This window comes from Phyllostomus discolor, chromosome 3 (assembly GCF_004126475.2).
Source record: "Phyllostomus discolor isolate MPI-MPIP mPhyDis1 chromosome 3, mPhyDis1.pri.v3, whole genome shotgun sequence".
Lineage (NCBI taxonomy): Eukaryota > Metazoa > Chordata > Mammalia > Chiroptera > Phyllostomidae > Phyllostomus > Phyllostomus discolor.
This window is the reverse complement of record NC_040905.2, coordinates 162,662,564-162,684,132: the sequence shown is the minus strand read 5'-3', so window position 1 is coordinate 162,684,132 and position 21,569 is coordinate 162,662,564. Positions and strand designations below refer to the sequence as shown.

Genomic DNA, 21,569 nt, shown 5'->3' with positions numbered 1-21,569 from the left:
GTTACTTTCCTGTTTAGCTGACTTACGCTTAATTTTCTCTGACTCCTATTATACAAGCCCTCCCCAGAAATTCGTATTTCGCCATATCAACCACGCAGACCATAACCTTGCTGTTACAGGAACACCCCAGAGACATCTCAGGTTTGGTTCCAGAGCACTGCACTAAGGCGAATATTGCATAAAGTGAGTCACAGAAATTTTTTTAGTTTCTTAAATGCATATAAGAGTTATGTTTCTATTATACTATAGTTTATTAAGTGTGCAGTGGCATTATGTCTGAAAACAACAATGTACATACCTCAATTAAAAATACTTTATTGCTAAAAAGTACTCACCATCATTTGAGCCTTCAGGGCATCAATCTTTTGGCTGGTGGAGGGTCCTATAAAAAACAATCATCTGGGAAGAGCAATAAAGCGCAACAAAACACGTATGCCCGTACTCCATGGAAGACTTCTCTCATCAAAGAGTCTAAAACATACTACACCTTGAGAAGAATAAGAATTCCCAATGCCCTGCAGAAGTGCCCAGTGCTGAAAGAATTTAAACGCTTTTTCTGGCTGGGTAACTTCTTTTTTACAATTACCTTTTTCCTTGCTTGTTGATCTTTGGAAGAATGTGCCTTCACATGCTTTCTCAGGGAACTTGGGTCTGTGTAGCGCTTGGTGCATCCTGGAATTTGACAAGCATAAGGTTTCTAAATAAGAAAGAAAGAGAGAAACAACTGTGGTTAAATCATAAAGGTAACTGGAGAAGGTTTACTCAAAGACCATCACTTCAGAGCATGAGCTGTTACAAACTAACTGATGTGAAATGTTGGGTAATACTCAAACATTTTAATTAGTAAGCCCAGTAAGTTTGCATCAAGGCAAAAAGGAGAGTAAACTTTCAAGAAACAAAGAGATGGCCTATCTTTGATGATTTTTAAGAGATTACTATAAACTGCACTCTTACTGGGAACCTCACGTGGCATTTTTTAACATAGAAATTATTAGTAAGCATCTCCAGTCATACTTACAGTTATGTTTCCCTGAAAACAATCTTTGGTACTGTCAGAAACTAGGAAACACATATTCTTTAAGAGTTCAGGTATAAAGAAGCTGTAGAAAAGTCCAGAAAAGACTGGGAATGTTTCAGAAGATACCTGATTCAGAAAGAGAGAGGGAGAGAATGAAAAGGGAAAATTAGTAGAAAGTGAGTAGGAGACAGAAGGTTTCAAACAACAGACACAGGAAAAGTCAGCCAGAGAGACATTAATGTTATTAGTTGTGGAGGAGGAGTTCTAGTGCGAAGCCTGGGTTATGTGAATAAGCCCTTGGCTGCGCGTGACGAGAGCAGCAGTTTTGGCTACTCCAATTCCTCCCATGCTCCTGAGGGATACGATCTGTGCGGCCTAAGGCTGAATCTACACTCTTTTTTTATTTTGTACTATAAAATTACCTCCCCTGTTTGGGTATTAAGATGCATTAAGAAAACTATTCAGGGTTAGAATTACGAACTCAGTAATTGTTATGGGAAAACCATTTTCCTGTAAGTAAAGAATCCATTTAGTTGAAGAAAGGTATTTTATCCAAAATTCTGATGACATTAGCATAAGGAGTACTTATCGAAAGAGAATGAACACCTAAATTTAAATAACAAATTCTTTAAGCAACTACAGTTTGCTCTTTAAAACAAATGTTTGATTTCTATATGATTCTAAAATAGCCTACCAATTTGTTAAACACAATAAAAATTTAAACAGTAGATACTTTGGATCTTAACAATGATGATTTTAGAAGATGTACTAGAGCAGTGATTTTTACAAATAAAAATAGCTGAGTTTTAACAGCTACTGCATTGAACTGAATCATAAAATCATTATCTTAGGTAGCTTCCCGCAAAAGTTTTAAAAAGGGATATTTTTTAAATTCCAAAATGATTTTAGAAAATGCTCTTAGTTGATTAGCTAAAATTAGCTCCCAGCAAAGAAGGGTATTGTAGAGCCGTAACACTTAGCCTCACAATAGTTCTTTCAAACTACAGATAACTAGCTAGAGTAGAAGCAATTTCTCAAGACAATCTTGTCTCATGAATGTTCATTCTTCCATGATAAAGTTCAATGATAAATTGGAAAATTTATTGGATTTTACCAAGACCATTTTAGACATACAAAATAGGGCATTTTAACATAATTTATTCTTTTTTCCTATTTTTACCTTTAAAAGAAACTGCTATTCACCAAATTTATTCATTTAATATTCTATTCTGTCCTAAAATCACTGAATTCGATTCAGCCGGAGGAGGAAGGGCCTGTCTACAGCCATATTGCTCTAATCATCTTTCAGGCATTTACTAGGCAAACCATCCATGTATGTCAGGCTATAATTCTGTTTAGAAAAGTTGCATGATATATAGTTAAAATGACTGCTATCAATATGACTAATAGAGATTAATATAAAATTTAATAAATATGTCAACTATAACATCAGAAGAAAATTAAATATGCATGAGAAGGTGTGGAGAAATAACAGTATCTTTTCAAAATTCAAATTCTGATGTAGTTTAATAATAGACATCAGAATGTTAACACTGAAAAAGTACTGTCATGAATACATTATTTGCACGAATGTGGGAGAAGAGAGCTGTGATGTGTATAATACGCTTATCCTGATGGCTTTCTTAAGTGAAGTGAAATTACTGCTACATATAGTCTACCTGGCCTTATAGAAGCAAAATGGCATCAAAACCTGAGAAATGCAGAGAACAATCAACATAATTGAGAAAATAAAAGAGAGAGTCACAGAAAGGCATTTGCAAATGAACAAAATGTTACAGCTCTAAGAGAGTTAAGGTTTTTGATAATGAAAATCAATTGTTCTCACAGAACTTATGTCAATGGCTATATGGCTATTAACACAGAGAAAGCCTGAAGAAACTGACCCCTGGGGAAAGAGTTGCTGATTCTTTTTATATTACTTAAGGGTGAAAACATCAGTTGGTTTCTAAAGCAAAAGGCCAGGTTTACTTTCAAAAATCATGCCAGCCTCCCTCCACACTTTTATGTCCACAAGAAAAGAATCAGAGTAAAAAATCAAAACAAAACAAAAGTAGGTTTATAGTTGTTCACTTGGAAAATAATATAATAATTAATAAATAATAATATAAGGACAAGCTCTGCTTTGCGTACTCACAAAGATAAACCTCCTTTTGCCCCACCCTGTATGCTGTGTACCCCAGTATATCTGGATATTTGAATGCTTATTTTAATGCCCAATCTGTACTGGTCATTCTCTGAACTGAACTATCCTATAGCACAGTCCATAAACTGCCTCTGCTTGGAACACAGCTGTTACCAAAGAACCCCTTTGTCCCAGTCAGCTATAATATTTAAGATACTCACGACTACAGAAAAATGAGGAGAGAGTCAAACAGGGCCCCTCTGGCCCTTAACCAGGTTCCATTGCTGCCCTTGGCATTGCCCCTACAACCTGCAGACCATAAAGCAAACACCTTCACCATCCCACTACCAAAAGGGCACTTCCTCACACCGGGGCTTCAGGCTGGAAGTTGGAAAGCCCCTGCCATTCTTACAGTGTCCAAATGCGTCCTCTGGTGTTTGGCGCGGTCACTGGAGTTACTGAACGCCTTCTGACAGCCTGGGTGCTGGCACAAATATGGCTTCTCGCCAGTGTGACTCCGCAAGTGAATCTTGAGATTTTCGAGCCTTGAAAATGCCTTCTTGCAACCTTCAAACTGCAAAAAAAAAACAAAAGAAAACAATTTTGGGTTATTGAGAAGGACCTTAACGCTTGTATTTAAGGGATAGAAAAAAATGGTCTTCATTTGCATTTAGTCTAAAACAAAAAATGAAATAAAATCCAAACAGTAGGAAATATTACTTCTAAATATATCGATATATTTATGTGAATTGCATTTTTCCATTGAATATACATGCAACTTTCGGCACCAGATTTGGGTCCCAAACTGGTTCCTGTGATTACTTATGTCAGAGCAAATTCACTGTGAGCCATCTGGCTCAGTTAATAAAAATACAGTAATGCGTGTCTTAAAGATTTATTAAAAAATTAACACACTTTTCCATTTCCAAATTGGTTTACACTGAAGGAACCAAGAAGGAAGAAACTTTTACAACTAATAAACTAACAAGAAAAATCAGAGTGATGCATGAGAAAAAAAGTGAATCGAAGATTCAAGAGTTCAAGAAGAAAAAGGAATGTGTCACTGAATTATTATGATCATAAACTTGCTTAACTTTATTTTAAGGGACTTTCCAACTCACAGAAGGTCAAACTTGTCCAGGGTGGTGCCAAGTCTAATGAGATAAAGTTTTTAAACATTCTTTCAAAAAGGTACTGAAGGACAAATCATTTAATGCTAAATCATTTTCCAAATAAAGTGATGGTGTTATTTATTTATATATCTTAAAAGAAATTTGGTTACCTCATTCAAGAAGAATTGAAAACTAAAGAGTGACAATTTCAAAAAGTACTTCATCAGTTTATCAGTAACATTTATTGATAGTAATTTTTACATAATGACTTCTGTGGGCAAAATATCAGCTGGTCAAAGTGGTTCCAATTCTCAAAATGATAATCTAATAAAGGGAATGTGTTCGAGAAAGACTATAAATGGAGCATAAATGTGAGATGGCATTTATCCTCTAACTCCCTCATTGGCACTGAGCCCCAGAATATTTGTCACTTTGACAGTTTTAATACCATTGAGTTCTCAATGAAAAAGAAACTTATGAATATGGAAAAAAACAACCAGAACAAAGCATGGTATGTTTAAAGCAATGAAGAAAGCTCACTCCTTAGAAAGGAATGTGTGTGAGCAGAAGGGAGTAGATAGGACAGAATCTAAACAAAGCAGGTAAGTACAAGATGGTTTCCATTCAAAATGAGCAGGTATAACCTAACCTTACTTCAAGAGTTTTTGTAAGACTCCTTGGTTCCCTTGCTTATTATAATAGATGATGGAGTCTATTGCTCATGAAGGGATGGATGATCCAGAGCTGGCCAGGTTTCAGTCACTCAGATTTCCATGGTTAAGTAAAGGATGAACGAATGAGAAGGAGGAGCCAAACCTGCCAGAACGCCATCTATTTAAGTTGTCCACATTTTGCACGCTGAAGTATTTTAAGAAATTTATGAAAGTTGTACTTATTTTTGATTGAGAGTTATACATGTTTCCCAGACATATGTTGGTTTATTTCAATTTTGATATTTTGCTTAAAATAATTTGGTGTTTTCCTGATTTCTATCTCACACACACACACAAAATTTAGCCTGAACAGAAGATGATTGCTGATGAAGCCAACTACTTTTTCATCAGAGTGAAAGAAATAATGCTATGTTGCTGGAGAGAAAGAGGAATTAAGTGGCTTATTTCCACAGATTTTCAAGTGGGTCCCAAATTTGAGAATAAAGGGGCTCAAAGTTAAGCCCCAATTCATAGCTAAGAGGCCTCTGCTGACCAAATCTCTGTTTTTAAGGTTCTTTTTGAATGATGACTTAGAGCAAGCTCCTGGAGCTCAGATTATTTTACTTGGAATCACTTGGTGGACCACACTTAGGTCTAAAATGAGCCTGTGGTTTTAAACACATCAAGTCTGTAGCCTATTTCATAGCAAAGCTCTTTTGCAGGGTGGACACCATTCTGGGGCCAGTTCCAGGGGTGAATACCCAAGGCCTGGGTAGGCCCCAGCATTCACTCCCTTCTACAGTCCTCACATCTTGGTAAGAGAGAAGGCTGCATTGTTTCGGCACTAGCATGGGAGTGGAGAGCTACTTGAGAATAGATTCATGAGGTTTCTGTGAGTATTGGACTAATAGGACCCCATGCAGTGATTAGAGGGATCTCAGACTGTCCTAGAGCTAATTCAAACTGTCCACTGGATCAGACACAAACTGGATATAGACTAGTGTCTCTCTAGTTAAATGTGCAAGTAAATGTTCAGTTAAATGTGGAATTAAAAGTCAACTATTGCCATTATTGCTGCTAATAGAAGCAATGATCAAAGATCAAGAGGGTTTGCTACATTCCAAGCAAGTCAGTGAAAAGTGAACTACATCTCAGAATAACCTGACCACTTTTAAATAGCAAAGGTAGAGGAACGTAGCACTCACACTGACAATGACAACAAAGATTATCTATAAATCATGAAAATCCAGCTGATTTCAGATGTTTCCTCTGTAACTAAGGCCAGAAGACAACATAATCTGTATTACTTGTACTAGCATAAAGGTATTTTCAAGGGAAAAGATTAAGAGTGAAGGGGTTGTACGAATAAAGGCGGAAGAAAGGCTAAATATCATGCACTCAGTGGCTCAGCATACACTTCATGCTCGCTCTTATTTAAGAAGTTCACTTGAAATAACCATGAACTCAAGACCAGTAAAATCAGGCACCGAAGAAGTGACAAATGGCTGGCTGGGGAGACCTCACACCCAACCTCTCGGGTGTGTGTGGGCAGCACCTCCGACTGAACTTGCCACACTGGCAGTTCTGCGAGAGGAAGGAGGTGCTGTTCACCTCTCTAACGGTGTCTGGATGAAACCTGAAAGCAAACAATTTTGTAATGAATCATTGCCTTTCATTATGGGAATAACCCTCTAATTCAACACAAGAATTTCCTCTACCTCAGTCAATTTTACCCCTCGAGTTATAAGTTCAATTAAATGCAAATTAATTAAAAATAAACTAATATTTAGGTAGAACTACAAAAGATTGTTACAAAATACCAAAACTGAATGCTTTGGATATTTGGGAAAATGAATACCTCTTTTCCTTAATACTATATTGTTTTACATTTTCCAAATCTTTAATGAACATCTAAACCTAGGGAAGCGAGGAGGTATATTTCCTTGATTCCAACAAATGTTTTTTCATTGAGTTCCTAAAGTGCAAGGTCCGTCCTGAGATTTAGGGTTCAAATTGTCACCTGACTGCTCATGTCACAGCTACCAATCAACCCTGCCACAAAAACATTGACCAGTATCCTAGTCTTCGGCCCTCTCCTACGTGGACTGGCTATGGCACCAGGCACCCAGGCCCCAGTGACACACAACGAGATTAACAGGCCTGAGGTTGCCTACAGTTCAAACACAGGCCCTAAATGAGAAAACAACAGAAAAACGACAAACTCTCAGGATCCAACAAGAGAGCAGAAGGAGGAGAAAAAGAACACAGAAGAGAAACAAATGCGGGGTGGTGACGTGGGAGAGGAGCGATGGTGGGAAAGGGGTCTGAGGTACGTCAGTAATTTCATCCAAATAGTTTTCCACCCCCCACCTCCAACAAACACTGAGTAGGTCCTATGAATATGGCACCAGGTGTTCGGCACTGGGAAGAAAAAGATGAATAAAACGCAAACTTCACCTATGGGAAGATGAAAGCAAAGTCAGTGTGGGCAGAACCAAAGCCTCGGCAGATCATAAGCTGATGAACCTTGAGCAGTGATTCTCAAAGATGTGGCACCTGGACCGGCGTCATCAACATGCCCTGGGATCTGATCAGAAATACCAGTTCTCTGGCCCACCCCGGACTTACAGAACAAAACCCTGGGGCTAGGGACCCCACATCTGAGAGTCCACAAGCCCTACAGAAGATTCTATTGCTACAGTGTGCCAGTGACTTCAGGAATGCCATTTATTGTAATCTTTGTTGATTTTCTTAAGAAAATGTCCTGACAGAAACGTAGTGTCTCTCAGAATTGACCCATTTGTAACTAGGATGAGAGTCATGTGGACTAGCAGCAGGCCTAGACTGGAAAGGAATATCTCCGGTCTGGGGCACGGCAAGGCTGTCTCCGCCTGTACAAGCCTCTCCGGATGCCCATTACATACTGGCTATTCTTTACCTCCCCATGATTTACTCTGCTGCCAGGCACATTGACCACGAGCTCCCTCCGTGGCCTCCCGAGCAACAAAACATCCCCCATTTCTAGTGCCCATTATATTCCCTTTTTGAGAAAAAGCACTGGAGAGGAGACGCCATTTTCCATTTGCACATTTCAGTGGCTTTACAGACACAGAAGAACAAAACATGAAACTGTAAGTGAAAGGACATTAAATCTCACGGGTTTTGAAAATACTGCATGGCCCTACTCTGAGAAATGTCTCTTTGACTCTGTGGCTATGTTCAAGTAACCAACTTTAATTAAAAAGTATAAGTTGTCTCAAACCCAGAGAACCCTAGCTTGTATCACTTTGCTAATTTAGGAGATTATTTCATGTTTAAAGGCTTACAACTGAACTGTAATCACCGTCTATATATATTGGCTTGATTACAGATTGTTGACATTAAGTGGCATTAACATGACCTTTGAAATATTACCTTCCCTTTCTATTAGAAGCTTTTGTGTAAGGTTCTGAAAATGAAAGGCTCATTAGACACCATTAAAATAGGATTTATTCCATATGTGTAACCAATAATCAAGTAGAATATTACTCCCTCCCCTAATCAGCTACTTAGGAATGCTGAGAAGCACAAATTCATATTCAAGGTGGTAATAACAGCAAACCTTTCCTGCTCAGGTTTCTGTATCATCACTAAAGTCAACACAACCTGAACAGAAAGGAGTCTATGATGCTGGATATGCTTTTTAAAAATATACATTTGATTTCAATTAAGGCTCAGTGTTTACGACCCTTGGAAGTATACGCTTTTACAATTTCATCAGTCAAGACCAATTAATCCCATTAGTGATGGCTGATGCTGTGATATTCTCAGCAGCGCCAGGCAATGAGTGATGAATTATATGCTACTTTACATCTTCCATTTACAGCCCAAAGACAACAGGGGTGAAAGACATTGGTGGAAAGGTCACCAAAAAGTCCTGATGCCATGGATCAGGAAGAGAAAGAACCAAACAGAAAGACTGCAGAAGCACACGGGGGCCGCCTGTTTTGTTTCTTCTTCAGTCTCATTCGCAGCTGGACACATGGTTTGCCTTGTGTCGCTCTGTGGCTTCTCTTCCCAGTGCACCTTCATTAGTACCGGATGTTCCAGCAAACCTCAATATCTACCACATCAATTTGCAGAGAGTGTTACATAAAGGGAGAGAAAAAATATTTGAAATGTTTTGAAGCATTTAAAAAGTATCAAGTTCATGGGCTCATTACACCTAGTAATAATAAATTCCCTCCTGTCCCTGTCTTATTCACAATACCAGTTCTGTGATGAGGATGGACATGTGGTCTTCTCAGTTTGGGATTTGACCCTTGACCCATGTTTTCAGTTTAATTCCTCCCCCGCTCCCAGGTCCATAACAAAACAACATACCCACAGCAAACGAGTTTCTATGTTTCCTTTTGGTTGCTAAAAGATAATATCTGATTTTATAATATTTCAGAGGTTCTACCCAGAATAATAGTGGCCTCACTGGAATATTATTCAAAGTCATTACCCACCCCCAATTAATCTGAGATCTGCCTTAGTGTCAGGGAAATCAGTGCACTCCAAACTGATTATCCAAAGGTTCCAAGTATCTGAGCACATTTGCAGTTGCGTTTCGGACGCCAGCCTTCAACGCTGACCTGCCCTTCGGTGTGGTGGCCAGGGCAGCTGCGGGGGAGGAGACTCTGACCCTGGGCCCCGTGAGTCAGCCGCTGCCGTGCACGCCGCTCGTCTGGCCTTCTGAAGTGGTCTACAGCACTCATGTATCCAGATTTTCTGGAACTATTAAAAGTTTTGTAGAATGAATATAAAACCCTTTCTGCAATGTTTTCCTAAACCATAATAAAGAGATCCCAGTTACTATGTTTTTCCTTGTTATTTTGGTGTACAAAATGAATCTATTAACTGGCTCATAAATACAATTTCCTGGCTTGCTGTGCTTCTTGTTTTTGATTAAGAAATCTGTATAAAACAAAGGTTACCTATATGGGCAGTATGTATATGTTTCTTGTTGGTTTAAGGCAATTTGTTGCTTTTTAACATTCTGGGACGCAGGTGGCAGTTGTTCCTTAAAAGGCTACTAAGTGAGGTGACAAAATAAGTGAGGGTGAACTTAAAAAAAAAAGAAAATGGAAAAAATGTTTTTGAGAAGATACATGACAATGTAGAGAGAAATATGTTATTTCTGTGCCAACATTTGAACCATATTAAACTTTTATGGAAATTGTGAAGTGTCTGGTCTGTAACAATTGAAAGGAGCTGGGGACAAATGGAACCTCATCATGGGCATCATATTCACAATGGGGATCACAGGGTGGCATTGGTCCTTAAGACAGATCGTATGACCCTCTTGTTATTTGACAAATATAAAGCACCATACATATTTGTGCTGTGTCAATGCCATGCCAGAAAGCTACAAATTCAGGTAAATAATTATTTCTGTGAGTGAGTAAATAATTAAAAAAACTGGTTGTCTGGGATTGTTTAAACAAAATAAGTTAGCTGCTTGATAATTTGTTGTTGCTATTTATTAGCACTGATTCCCTGCAACTCCAAATATATATCCACTAGAGTATGTATATTTCAGAGGATCACAATCAGACCTCTATAAATACGCTTTGATTATAATGCCAGTAGAGCAAATATATTTAAGGCTACATAATTGGTCCTGCATAAATGTATCTAAAAGCAATGAAGTTAATTTCTTGTACCTGTGTTTCCGACCACCACACAGCCAGATAAATTTCCATATACACAGATGTACACAGCCCAATACTTCTAGGAAGTATATATACACATACATATAAAAGCTACTTTCAGATTTTTGCTATACTGAATTAATAAAAACATTTTTTCAAACTCTTTAAGTAGAAGTCTATATGCTAGGTATTACTTTTTCTTGCATAGTCAGCACTTTATTAGGCTCTGTGGATACACAAAAGAAACATCAGGCTAAAACCTACATTCCGTGCATTCGGAGAACAATCCAGGAGACAAATATATACCCAGAGTAAATACGGTGTCTGACCCAGCCTGCTCTCAAACTTGAAAATTGTTATCTATAAAGGCAAGGAAACTGAGAGAAAAATGGAGAAATGGTCCTTTGAATTTTAGGCATTATTTTTGGCATTTTTAAAAAATGTCAGAAACATTCTCTAAAACTCAGTTTCTCTAACAGGTCTCTCAAATGTCAGAAGACTGGTAGGGATAGATGAAGGAAGAAGGGACTAAGTGAGCAAGGGGAAAGGAGATGCAGAGAGACAGAGAGGCTGCGGGTCAAAGGAGGGTGTGGCGTGTATGCTCTGGGCCTATCTCCTCCCTGCCCTCCCACCTCTCCTACCCGGGCTCCAGGCCAGTCCAGCTGCAGCTTCTTAATTAAGCAACAAGCTCCTTTTTGCCCCTGCGCCTCTGCATGTGCTACTCTCTGTGTCTGGTGACATCCTGCTGACCTTTTCCCTAGCTTGGTGTCTTCTCCTCAGTGATGCCTTCCTTCACGCTTCCAGCAAGGCACAATGGATCACTCCTCACTCACCCACTGCACCTTGGCTGCTGACCCGCTAAAGCATGGAGTTACACTAATTGGATTGTCTGTCTCCCCCATTAGGCTGTGAGCTTTATGAGGACAAGGGACCGAGTCTTACTAATCTTTTCATTGCTAGCACTGTGCACAGGGCTTGGCATATATTCAAGTGACCAAAGATTATTTGCTAAATAAATGTTAAACAAAACACACAGAATGAACTCTCTGTGAAAAAGCATATTGATTTCCTAGACTTCCCTGTGTAGGAAGCTCATTAAGGTCTTGTAATTAGGTAGGGCCAGTTAATTGTTCATGATGACATCAAATGGTCAACATTGCAAAAGCTATAAAATGCATTTGTGAGTTTTGTTGGATTTTAATGTTCTGTAGGACTACTGTAAAATATATATTTAATTATTTTAAATCTAATTATGTGAGAAAACAATACTAATAACAATGTATGGTTGTATTTTGTGTGTGTGGATGAGGTGCATTAACTTTATTGATGTTCTGAGAAATTTGTAGCAATACTGGTGAAATGAGTGAACTGTTTTCATACCACACCCTTTTCCAAACTTGAGCTAAACATACACAGACTCATTGGGAACATGTTATTAACAATAATTCAAAGCACATAAATGTGTGCCTTCTTCATACATAAAGGAGAAGTTTTTAAATTGACCTTTAAAAGCTGATCTAATATGCTCTCAAATATGCCAGGAAAGAGCCTCTCATCAGATCGTCTCATACAAAGAAAAACAAATCTTTGGGATCTTGCCCTTAACTGCCCTCAGTCAAAAATCCCCAAAGAGCAGGTCAAGGAATTTCCCATGATGCCATGCCTTTGCCCATTCTATATCCAACTTCTCTGAATGGGAGGCAAACACTGCAGTCCTATATAATCCCAAATTATAATCATGCCTAGCTCCAGAGCTTTCTGTGTTGAGAGTACAGGGGGCTGTATGTAGCAAGGCCTTAGCTCTGCCTTTCCTGTTGGCAGTGGACTGGCTTCCCGGTAATTGTCTCTGACTGCAAAGATGAGAAATGCCTTCAGTTTTTCAGCTTGCCTTCAGTTTTATTAAGAATCGGCATGTCTGGTTTAACAGAACTAAGCAATATATTTATTTACGATGGTGTTTCCCAAAATGATTGCTGAATTCTGTCATCTCCTGACTGAAAAACTGTTTGTGGGTTGCAACAGAATGTATGCTAACATACGTACAGCAACATAAACCTCCAAGACAAACTGTTGGAGTCAATTTGCTATCGTATAGGCACATAGGTGCAAATGTGTGCATATGCACTTGCGGGCACAGCCATGGGCACATACTTTAACACTTGCACACATATCCCACACAGATTCTGTAATAAATGTATGTGTTTAAGATCTGTGTGCAGGGGTGTAGAGGCAAACATGAATCTGCCAAGAGAGAAAAGGAAATTCACACACGAAGAGAATAATTTACCATAAATTGGCCCACACTGAGTTTATTCCAAAAAACAGAGTGCAAGATGCCAGATTTTTAATGGCTCTTACTATTCCAGATTTGGCCCTGACAAGCTTTGGAAGAGATGCAAGTGGGCAGGAAAGATGGGATTAAAAAATTATATCTTAAACCCTTTCACTTTCAAATGTAAAATTTCCACCACTGTGACAGGAGGAAAGAGAGTGGCAAGGATATTTTCCTGACACTGTGCTTTTCTCAAAAAAAAAGCCATCGATTTTCATTATGCATTGCTTAAATAAAAATTCTGTACTGGCTAAAGTCATCTGCGACTGGCTGCTTAAAAAAGAAGCAGATATGAAAATAATGGAACTCAGACCTTGCATTAGCCCTGGTGGCCATAACAAAGGTGGGTGTGAGCTCAGAATGCTGCCTTCCAGCAGCTCCATAGTCCTAGGGTTGACAGTCTTCTGTGACAACCCACACCGGTTCATCAAAACCATTCACTCGCTTGCTTTCCAAAAGGCATCACTTCCAGTTTTCTTTCTTTCGCAGCTGAGCTTTTCCACAAGGCTTTCACATCACATGCCTGACAGGCACGTAGCAGGTGCTTGAAAAACTTTCCATTTCTTCCACTGCTCTTCTCCCCTGTTCTGATTTTAAACTTCCTACCCTATCTCTGAGCCCTTCTTCCCAGTTGTGAGAATTGCTCTCACATCCTGCCCCTGCCCCAAGGGCAAGAAATGGTCATTAAATCCATTGACCCTTTCCAATACTTTTTAGGTTTTGAGCCTAACAGGATATTCAATTGCTTTTTGCATGCACTGACTTTGACCCCTGTAATTATTAGGAACATAAATACCTTAGCTAAGAATTGTAATCTCAAGCCCCTTGACTATTCTCCTTAATGCAACTTCCACCCCTTTCTCTGCAACTTGACTTCACTTAGCACCACAACGATAGGTCCACATACAATCCCACCTACAAGTGTCAAGTGTGGAGTGGATGTGGATCACCTCAGGTGTTTTAATTTGATGAGAATATTGGTCTACTATTTAGAGTAGCTGGCTTTTTTCATTGAATTTAAACTACTATTGTTTCTTATTCTCCAAAGAAATAAAAAATGAGTAAAATGTGTTTCATTCTATGTTTCTTCTTTTATTTTTATCTCTACAGCCGTCTTACCGAGCCAACAATCCTGACATGAAAGTACTCAGCACACAGTAAATTCTCAATAAAAGTCAGCCGCTATTGTCATCTTTTACGCATTCCAATGATCTAGTATTGTTATCCCCATTCAGACACGTGAAGGGGATGCCGGCCTGGAGGGGTGAAGCGACTTGCCTGAATCCCACAGCTGGGAAGTGGCAGAGCTGTGACAAGAAGCATGGCCTTCTGGCTCAGTTATTTAACCAAGTATTTACTTCATGCAACTCCAAGGGAATACTGTTTCTCAAGAGTTCAAGCAGATAAAGAAAGAAACGTGTCTTGGAAGAAATCCAAACCCACTTTTTCTTCAGTTTCTTTCCAAAGTGGAAAATACTAGTTTAAATTCACTATAGTCAATAGGGTCAACTATCCTAAATTATATAAATCATTCTGACCAACGTCTGAGTGTAGAGTGAAGTCATTAATAATGACTATCGTGAGCCTTATGTTCTTGGCATAATCTTCCTTTTTTACTAACTGTAATTCTCAAATGAAAAACAATGTGGCATGCATCTGTAAGCCACTCAGATTCTTGGGATGTTTCAAACCAAATGCAAAGTGAGACCAGGCATGAAAGCAACAACCTGAGTACTCTAGAAGGGCCTGAGGATGCAAATTCAGCTAATGAAATACCTTACTCACTTCATTAAATGAAGGAGTTGCTGAATTCACTACCAGTTTACCAATGGTGACAAAACATGGTCCTTCTTAGATGTGTACTTGGCTCAGCCTTCCTTCAAAGTAACTTTACTTATGGAGTAAAGAGAGATGTCTTAGAATTTCCCATAATCTAATACAGGCTTAATATATATAAAGTGCTCAATAAATGTTTTTAATGGATAATTTATTGCATTATTTGCTTAAATATTTGTTGTAGCACTTCTAATTCCATTTGAAGCAAAATTCCCCCAAGAAAAAAGAAACAGTTCATTTTACTATTCATTTACTATTCAAAAGAAACTATCATTTTACTATTTTCCTTTGTTGGATGTAGGAATCTAACCCGTGTCACATCAGAAGGCAAAATGACTATCATTTGTTAAACTTGGCCTACACCTCTGCTCTAAGCTCCAGACCCTACTGCTTATACAATACCTCTATGCTGATTGTTCTCAGGCACCTCAAAGTAAATAGTCCAACACTTAACATTGACCTTTCCCCCAAAACCGAGTCATCACTTCCTGCTTTCTATTCCTGTGGCAGTGGAGGCCCAGAGTCTGGAAGTAATCCTGGACATCTCCCTCTCCCATACATCCATTTCTAGTGCCCATCTCTCCAAAGTATCTCTCAAAGTGCTTACTTCTCTCCATCAGTATGTAACCTCCCCTAGTCTAAGCCACCATCCCTTATCCAGTTGACCTTGGTAATCTCCTCACTGGTCTCCCCCATCCACACTTGCCCCCACCATCTGGTGTCCACACACTGCCAGAGTTCTCTTTTGGAAACTAGAAATCTGACCATGTCACTCCCCCGTGTCAAATTCTTCAAAGGATTCCCATTGGTTTTGAATGAAGACCAAAGCTTAGTTATGGCTTATAAAATCTTGCTTGATCTGGTTCCTGACTGCTCTGCAACCTCACCCTCACCTCACCCCTGTTCCCTCTTGCTCCCTCCCTTAGTGTCTTTCGGTTCCTCAAAGATTCTTACCTTTCTCACCTCAGGCATTTGCACATGCTATTTCCTTTGTCTGGGAAAATGTTTGCCTCCTATTTGCCTGGTTAAACCCTACTCACCTTCTAGAGCGTAGCTGAAATATCCCCTTTTCAGGAAAGCATTCTCTGCCCCCAAGCTTAGGTGTCATCTTTCATGCGTATGTTCTTAAAACATCCTCAAGGAACCTGAGCTCCTTTAGGACAAGAACCAGGCTGGTCTTTTCCATGATGCACTAGTGAGCACTGGAAGGTCCCAATGCAGCTTTGTTAAATAATTGAAAAATGAGTTATTATATATTAAAATACAAGTTATTTATTTTAAAAATGCTTTCTTTTCTTCCCTCCCTTTCTTTCTCCTTTTTAAACTATGTTTCTAGGGCTTAAACCCCACTGAGAATAGCTGTATACTCACATGAACAGTGCTTGCTCTAACAAACACTGGAATACAATGAAAGATGAGTAGAACTTAAAGAACAGACCCTCAGGTCTGGAGAAAACAAAATACTTGTGAAGCCCTCTATAATTTGTAAGTGCTATATAAAATGCAAATGTTTTCTAAATTCTAACTGCACACACAGAAATATCTCAACTCATCTGACAAAGTAATCCACCAGGGAGATGAATAAATAGCTTCACTAAATACATATGGTGCAATTACACCCAGCAATAAGTGACAATAGGTCTTGCTTGGTGGTGATCTAAAAATTCAAAGCTCAATTATTTCAGCTGCTCAGTAAATAATCCTGAAAAGATGTGGTGTAAAGCAACTTAAGAACAGACTGTATTAGTAAACGCTAATGATCACTTCATGATCCACAGAGTCACTTCTTTTTCTTCTGAAAGAAAGCTTTTCATAAATTAAGTAAAAAAAAAAAAGACATACATGAGCTACAGCCAAGAACAAAATGAAAGCAGGGAGTACCCCTTTTGATCTTTCAAGGGTAGTATTTAGTTAAAGAATGTATTCTGGACTACAGAAAAATATGACCAGAAACATGAGTGCTTGGGACCTGGAAAATACAGTTCCTGGCAGCTGTCCTTTAAAACATATATTTATAAGGGGTAAAAAAAAAAAGGACCTATCTCTGTAGCTCCAAATTTCAGGGCAAACTGACACTGACTTTAGTGAAAGGGGTCAGTTTCAAACTTCTTTTCGGAACACAGAAGCACTGCAAATAATGGGTATAATTAGCAGCTCAGATATGCAAATCAAATTCAAACTTAAAACAACAGAGATAGAAAAGCAACCTCAACGGGCGGGGAGGGGGGGAGCAAGAGAAAAGCAACCGTGGTCCTTTCCTTCGGGAGGACTGGAGGCCAGCTGCAGTGTGGCTGACCACGGCGGGGAGACAGATGGGGTGCTGCTGATCACTCTGGGACAGACTCTGAGCCGCCCAGCCATGGGCCCACCCAGGCCCAGAGAATCTGGAGAACGACAGTCAACAAGGCAGATCTGGAACTACTGCCCTATTTAGAGCTCTCGTTTGCATGCTCTCTGGACTTGTGGTGTTTATTATTTTTCTAATTTGAACCAACCATGTAAGCTTTTGGCACTTCAAAACATAAAGTCATATGGCCAGTAAAAATATTTACTTAAGGAGGAAAGTTAGCTGGATGGCACTGGGTGCCACTACTGGGAAATGGGAACCTACCACGCTGCTCTCCTTCCTGTCTGGGATGCACCCATCTGAGGCCCACCAGAACCAGGAGCCTCCCACTGGCGGCAGGGCCACAGGGTGTACCTGGCGCTCTCTGTTCTCCCAGACCTGACCCCACTCACTCATCTGTATTTTGTCTACACACAGTATTTTTCCTGCATAATTCTTTACTTATGTGCCATGATATCAAGTTTTCAGCAATCATCTGCATAATGGTCACCTCGAGAGCTCTGCATCTGTCTTGTCCTCCCCTCTCTTCCCAGACCCTAGCACAGTGCCTGGACCCTGCCAGGTAGGTGCTCAGTGAATAAAAATGACAAAACGTGGGGTTGATGGATAATATTAGGTCAGATCATCTGAATATCAAAGTTACTCTCAATCATTATTTATTCACTGATGGAAAATCAATTACCCGAAATTCATCAAGAATTACCTGTACACCTGAAACAATCACATACCGAGTGGTGCCCTAGAGCAGTGCTCCTCAGACTGTACTGTGCACACGAACCTCCCCCAGGAAATCCCCTGTGAGGCCAAGTCTGATTCCACAGGTCGGGAGTGAGGCCTGAGAACCTGTATTTCTTTAAAAACTCTCAAGAGATGCTGATGGTCCCTGAGCCGCACTTTATAATCTCAAGTTATAGGGGTCAAATTGGCATCCCAAACACAGCTTTCTCCCACATAAATCTTATTTGTTTCACATTTAAAAAAATCACATTGTCATGACTGCCCAGGTGGCGCCTGGTTTAGATGGTCACACAGATGTCTGGTAGGGGTGAAGGGTAACCATTTCTTGTTTTTTTTTCTGGAACTTGGGGTCTGCACTACATATATTCTCTGGTAAACTCTGCATGCTGCCAGGAAATTTAGCCATGTCCTTCCTTAGATGATCCCAACGCAAGGTTTACGTACATCAAGAGGGGAAAAAAGATCTTGGATTTTCCTATGGGATATCCTTTTTATAATAAAATCTTCTGAGAATACGAGTATGTGTCTTCTTTTAGTTCTTTGGACAAATTAGTGCTTCTGCAGCACTCAGGTGTTTGTTTCTACAACACAGAGTCCTCTTCACTAGGATCCCACTCCTTTTCTGTGGTCGATGCTGCACAAATCTCCCTTTCCAGCAGTTTCTAAGCCACTGTGGGAAGCCTGAAACAGGTTGATAGATATTGATATTTTGATCTTTTACACCAACTTCCACATCTATTAATATTTGATGATTCCTTTGTAGCGTGACAGGGTTTAGGCTGTTTCCCTAAACAAATGACACAATAATGTAGCTGTTTCCTGCAGGCAGTATCTGACTGTCTCTTTGTACACTGGGTCTCGCCTCCTGCCACAATGCAAAGAAGTGATCCATGTTTAATGATTTTTCTATGGACTAAAAGTAAAGAGTTTTAAATATCTTTTTGATAACAATCCTCTTGCTAGTACTTGATGTGGCTCTCCTGGAGAAGCACTGCCAATAAGCAGTGGTAAGATTTGCTTATCGTGTATATGCTTCCTGTACCTCCAACACATGCAGACACATGCATGCATTTGCTGAAAAGTCAACATGTGGATTGATGTCTGTAGGATACCAAACAACACATCAAACTCCAAATTTAGAATCCCGATTCAAAATATCATTTCCCCCTTTTTTTCTCCTCTTCACTTTGAGTAAATTAAATTCAGTCTTTGTTGGAAAGAAATGTAAAATGTGCTTCACACATACATTTAACACTAATCTGTTCACCCTACCTTAATTATGCTATAAATTTCTGTGGCATCTTATATTCTAGGGACTCAATTTACTTTCATAAATATTCATTGATTCTTCCTCTCCTATTTCCATTAGTGCTACTAAGCATTCCCTCCATTTTGCATTTGGAGAAACTGAGGCACAGAGGAGGAACCCCAGGGTTGTTAATACAGGCTGTCACTTAATGCAACCGGTAGGACTGACAATGTGACTTCAAAGCTCCTTCAGATAAAGAGGCACTTCTCCACCTGCGCTCAGAAGTAATGGTACAATGTTTCAGGATTGATCAGATGTACCCTGCTCATATTCTAGGCACAGCTATGCTCCTTATTTTGTCGCACCGCCCCCAGTACAAAGTGCAGTAACAGAATAGCTGTCCTGTAGCTAAAGAGAAATGATTACAGAAAAGAACAGTTGGAGAAAACAAGGCAAAAGTACTGGGATTTTAGTCAGTGGGAGTCCATCACAGTAACTAATGGGCTGAGAATGTTTCTATTTTTTCACCAAGTAATCCATATGCAAATTTCCTGCAGTATTCAATATGCACTTCTAAGCTCAGTAAATGTTTTCTATTCTTTGCTGCTTAGCTCTCTCAGCTTTTTCCAATTAGGCCCTGTTTACTTAGAAAAAAGAAAATGTCTAAAGAAAGGATTAAGCTCTGTATCTTATGGAGAAAGAATGAATATTAGAAATTCTTTCAGGATCTAGAGGATGCATTCTTTACTCATCCTCCCCGCTGAGATGGGTAATGAGAATAAAGTAAAAAAGGGGATGAAGCTTTTTACTTCATTTGGTTTGTTCAACTGAAAACATTCCTTTGACATTCTGGAATTAAATCCAAAATTCATGACAATTCAGACAACGGTGCACATGGAATAAGCCTGTGGGTAAAAATAAATAAATAAGAGAGATGTGAAAGCTTGAAAGGACCCACTTGGTGAGCAGAAGTTCTGTAAACTCAAGAGAATTCATATTGTGGAGGGGACAGGGGACCGACAGGCTGGGGAGAGAAAGCATAAGCGGCTGTAGCTAGCAGCTGTGTCAAGTGAGGACGACCCAGGAAGCAGAGCTGCAAACCAGAGAGAGGTCTCAAAAACACGGCCTCTCTGGAGTCCGCAGGGGAGATGCTCCCTGGGCGAGAGTCAGGTCTTTCCGTCTCACTCACTGCCTCCACGAAGACGTGGTATTCTGCCTGTCTCTTTTAGGGTCTAAATGGAAAGTTGAAGGTCATGTCATTTTGTGCTTTTTCTTTCTTTTCTTTTTCCTTTAAAGGAAGACAGTTCAACCAAGGTTTCTTAACAATTCTTCTATCCCCCCACCCCCCGCCACTCTTGAATTCCACAGAGAACCAGGGACAAAGGTGTCATGATGTCTGAGAAGGAATTTCTGCCACTGAGAATGGCCTGCTTCAAAACGCGGTTGTGAAATTCAAAGATGACATACATACAGAGATAATGCTGTACAAAATTTAAAGCATGATACCAATAAAAGAAGAGTCATGAGCAGTGCTTATGGTTGGCAACAGATTAAAGAACAGGAAATATCCAAGATGCTTCCAGGGTCTCAGAATAGATTCTTACCAAATAGGGTTGTGAACGGTTAAGCACGAAAAATATCAAAATGTCAGAATAATTTTCTCTCCCAGCACTTACAGACTCACACACCATAAAGGAAAACAATTGATAAATTATATTTAAGCATAAACTGTTTACCTGGTGATTGAATAATCTATCGGGTTCTTCAGAAATCCCCTCATTGAGTTTAGTTGTCTAAGAGAGCAGAAAGAGCAAAATCTGGGGGAAGTAAGGTGTCAATACAATCAGCAGAGTGAAGTTTCTCTTTAAGGGCAGTATGGGAAAGGGGAGGGAACAAGAATGAGTAATATAAATGCAAAAGCCAGTCACTAGAACAATACCAGTATGTTGTCTCTGAGTTTTTTTTCACTACATTCTGTGGATTTAGCGAAGAAGAAAAAGAAGGAAGAGGAAGAAGAAGAAGAGGAAGAAACAAAAGTCTTCAACTTTTTTCAAACCACCTGCTTATGCTGTTCATTTAAAAAAAAATGAAAAAAAAAAAAACTACTGTGGTAAAGCTACCCAAATGGTCATCAATAAAAGTTAAATTCTATCCCTCAATGTGGCAGTTGAAAAGAAAAACAATCACCTTTAACGTTTTTTAAAAAATTTTGTTTCATTTCAAGTTTCAAGACACAGCAATGCTCTCAAATTTCAATTTTAGTCTCAGGCTTAGAGAAAAATAAACTAAACAAAAGCCTGCCAAAAACTCCAAGCTGACTATTACAATGTTACAACCAAGTGCCCTGGGTTTGAGACTATAGTTGGTATCCAAATCAACAGAATGTCCTGGACAGAAGCCTTCAGATCACCATGGAACAGGCTTTGATGCTCCCTGTCTTATTCTGTGGGGACCCAAGCTCAAGCG

General features: G+C 39.4%; 1 protein-coding gene across 5 annotated transcripts in view; it reads right to left on the bottom strand.

Moving 5' to 3' along the window:
• The window catches only part of GLIS3 (GLIS family zinc finger 3), a 453,286-nt gene that overhangs the window by 95,864 nt on the left and 335,853 nt on the right, over positions 1 to 21,569 (bottom strand). For all 5 annotated transcript variants that reach the window (XM_028528961.2, XM_036021684.1, XM_036021687.1 and 2 more), the window contains 2 exons: positions 3,574 to 3,735; positions 587 to 697 (listed from right to left, as the gene is read on the bottom strand). In XM_028528961.2, the coding sequence (XP_028384762.1) occupies positions 587 to 697; positions 3,574 to 3,735 (273 nt within the window). The remainder of the gene's footprint in view (positions 1 to 586; positions 698 to 3,573; positions 3,736 to 21,569) is intronic.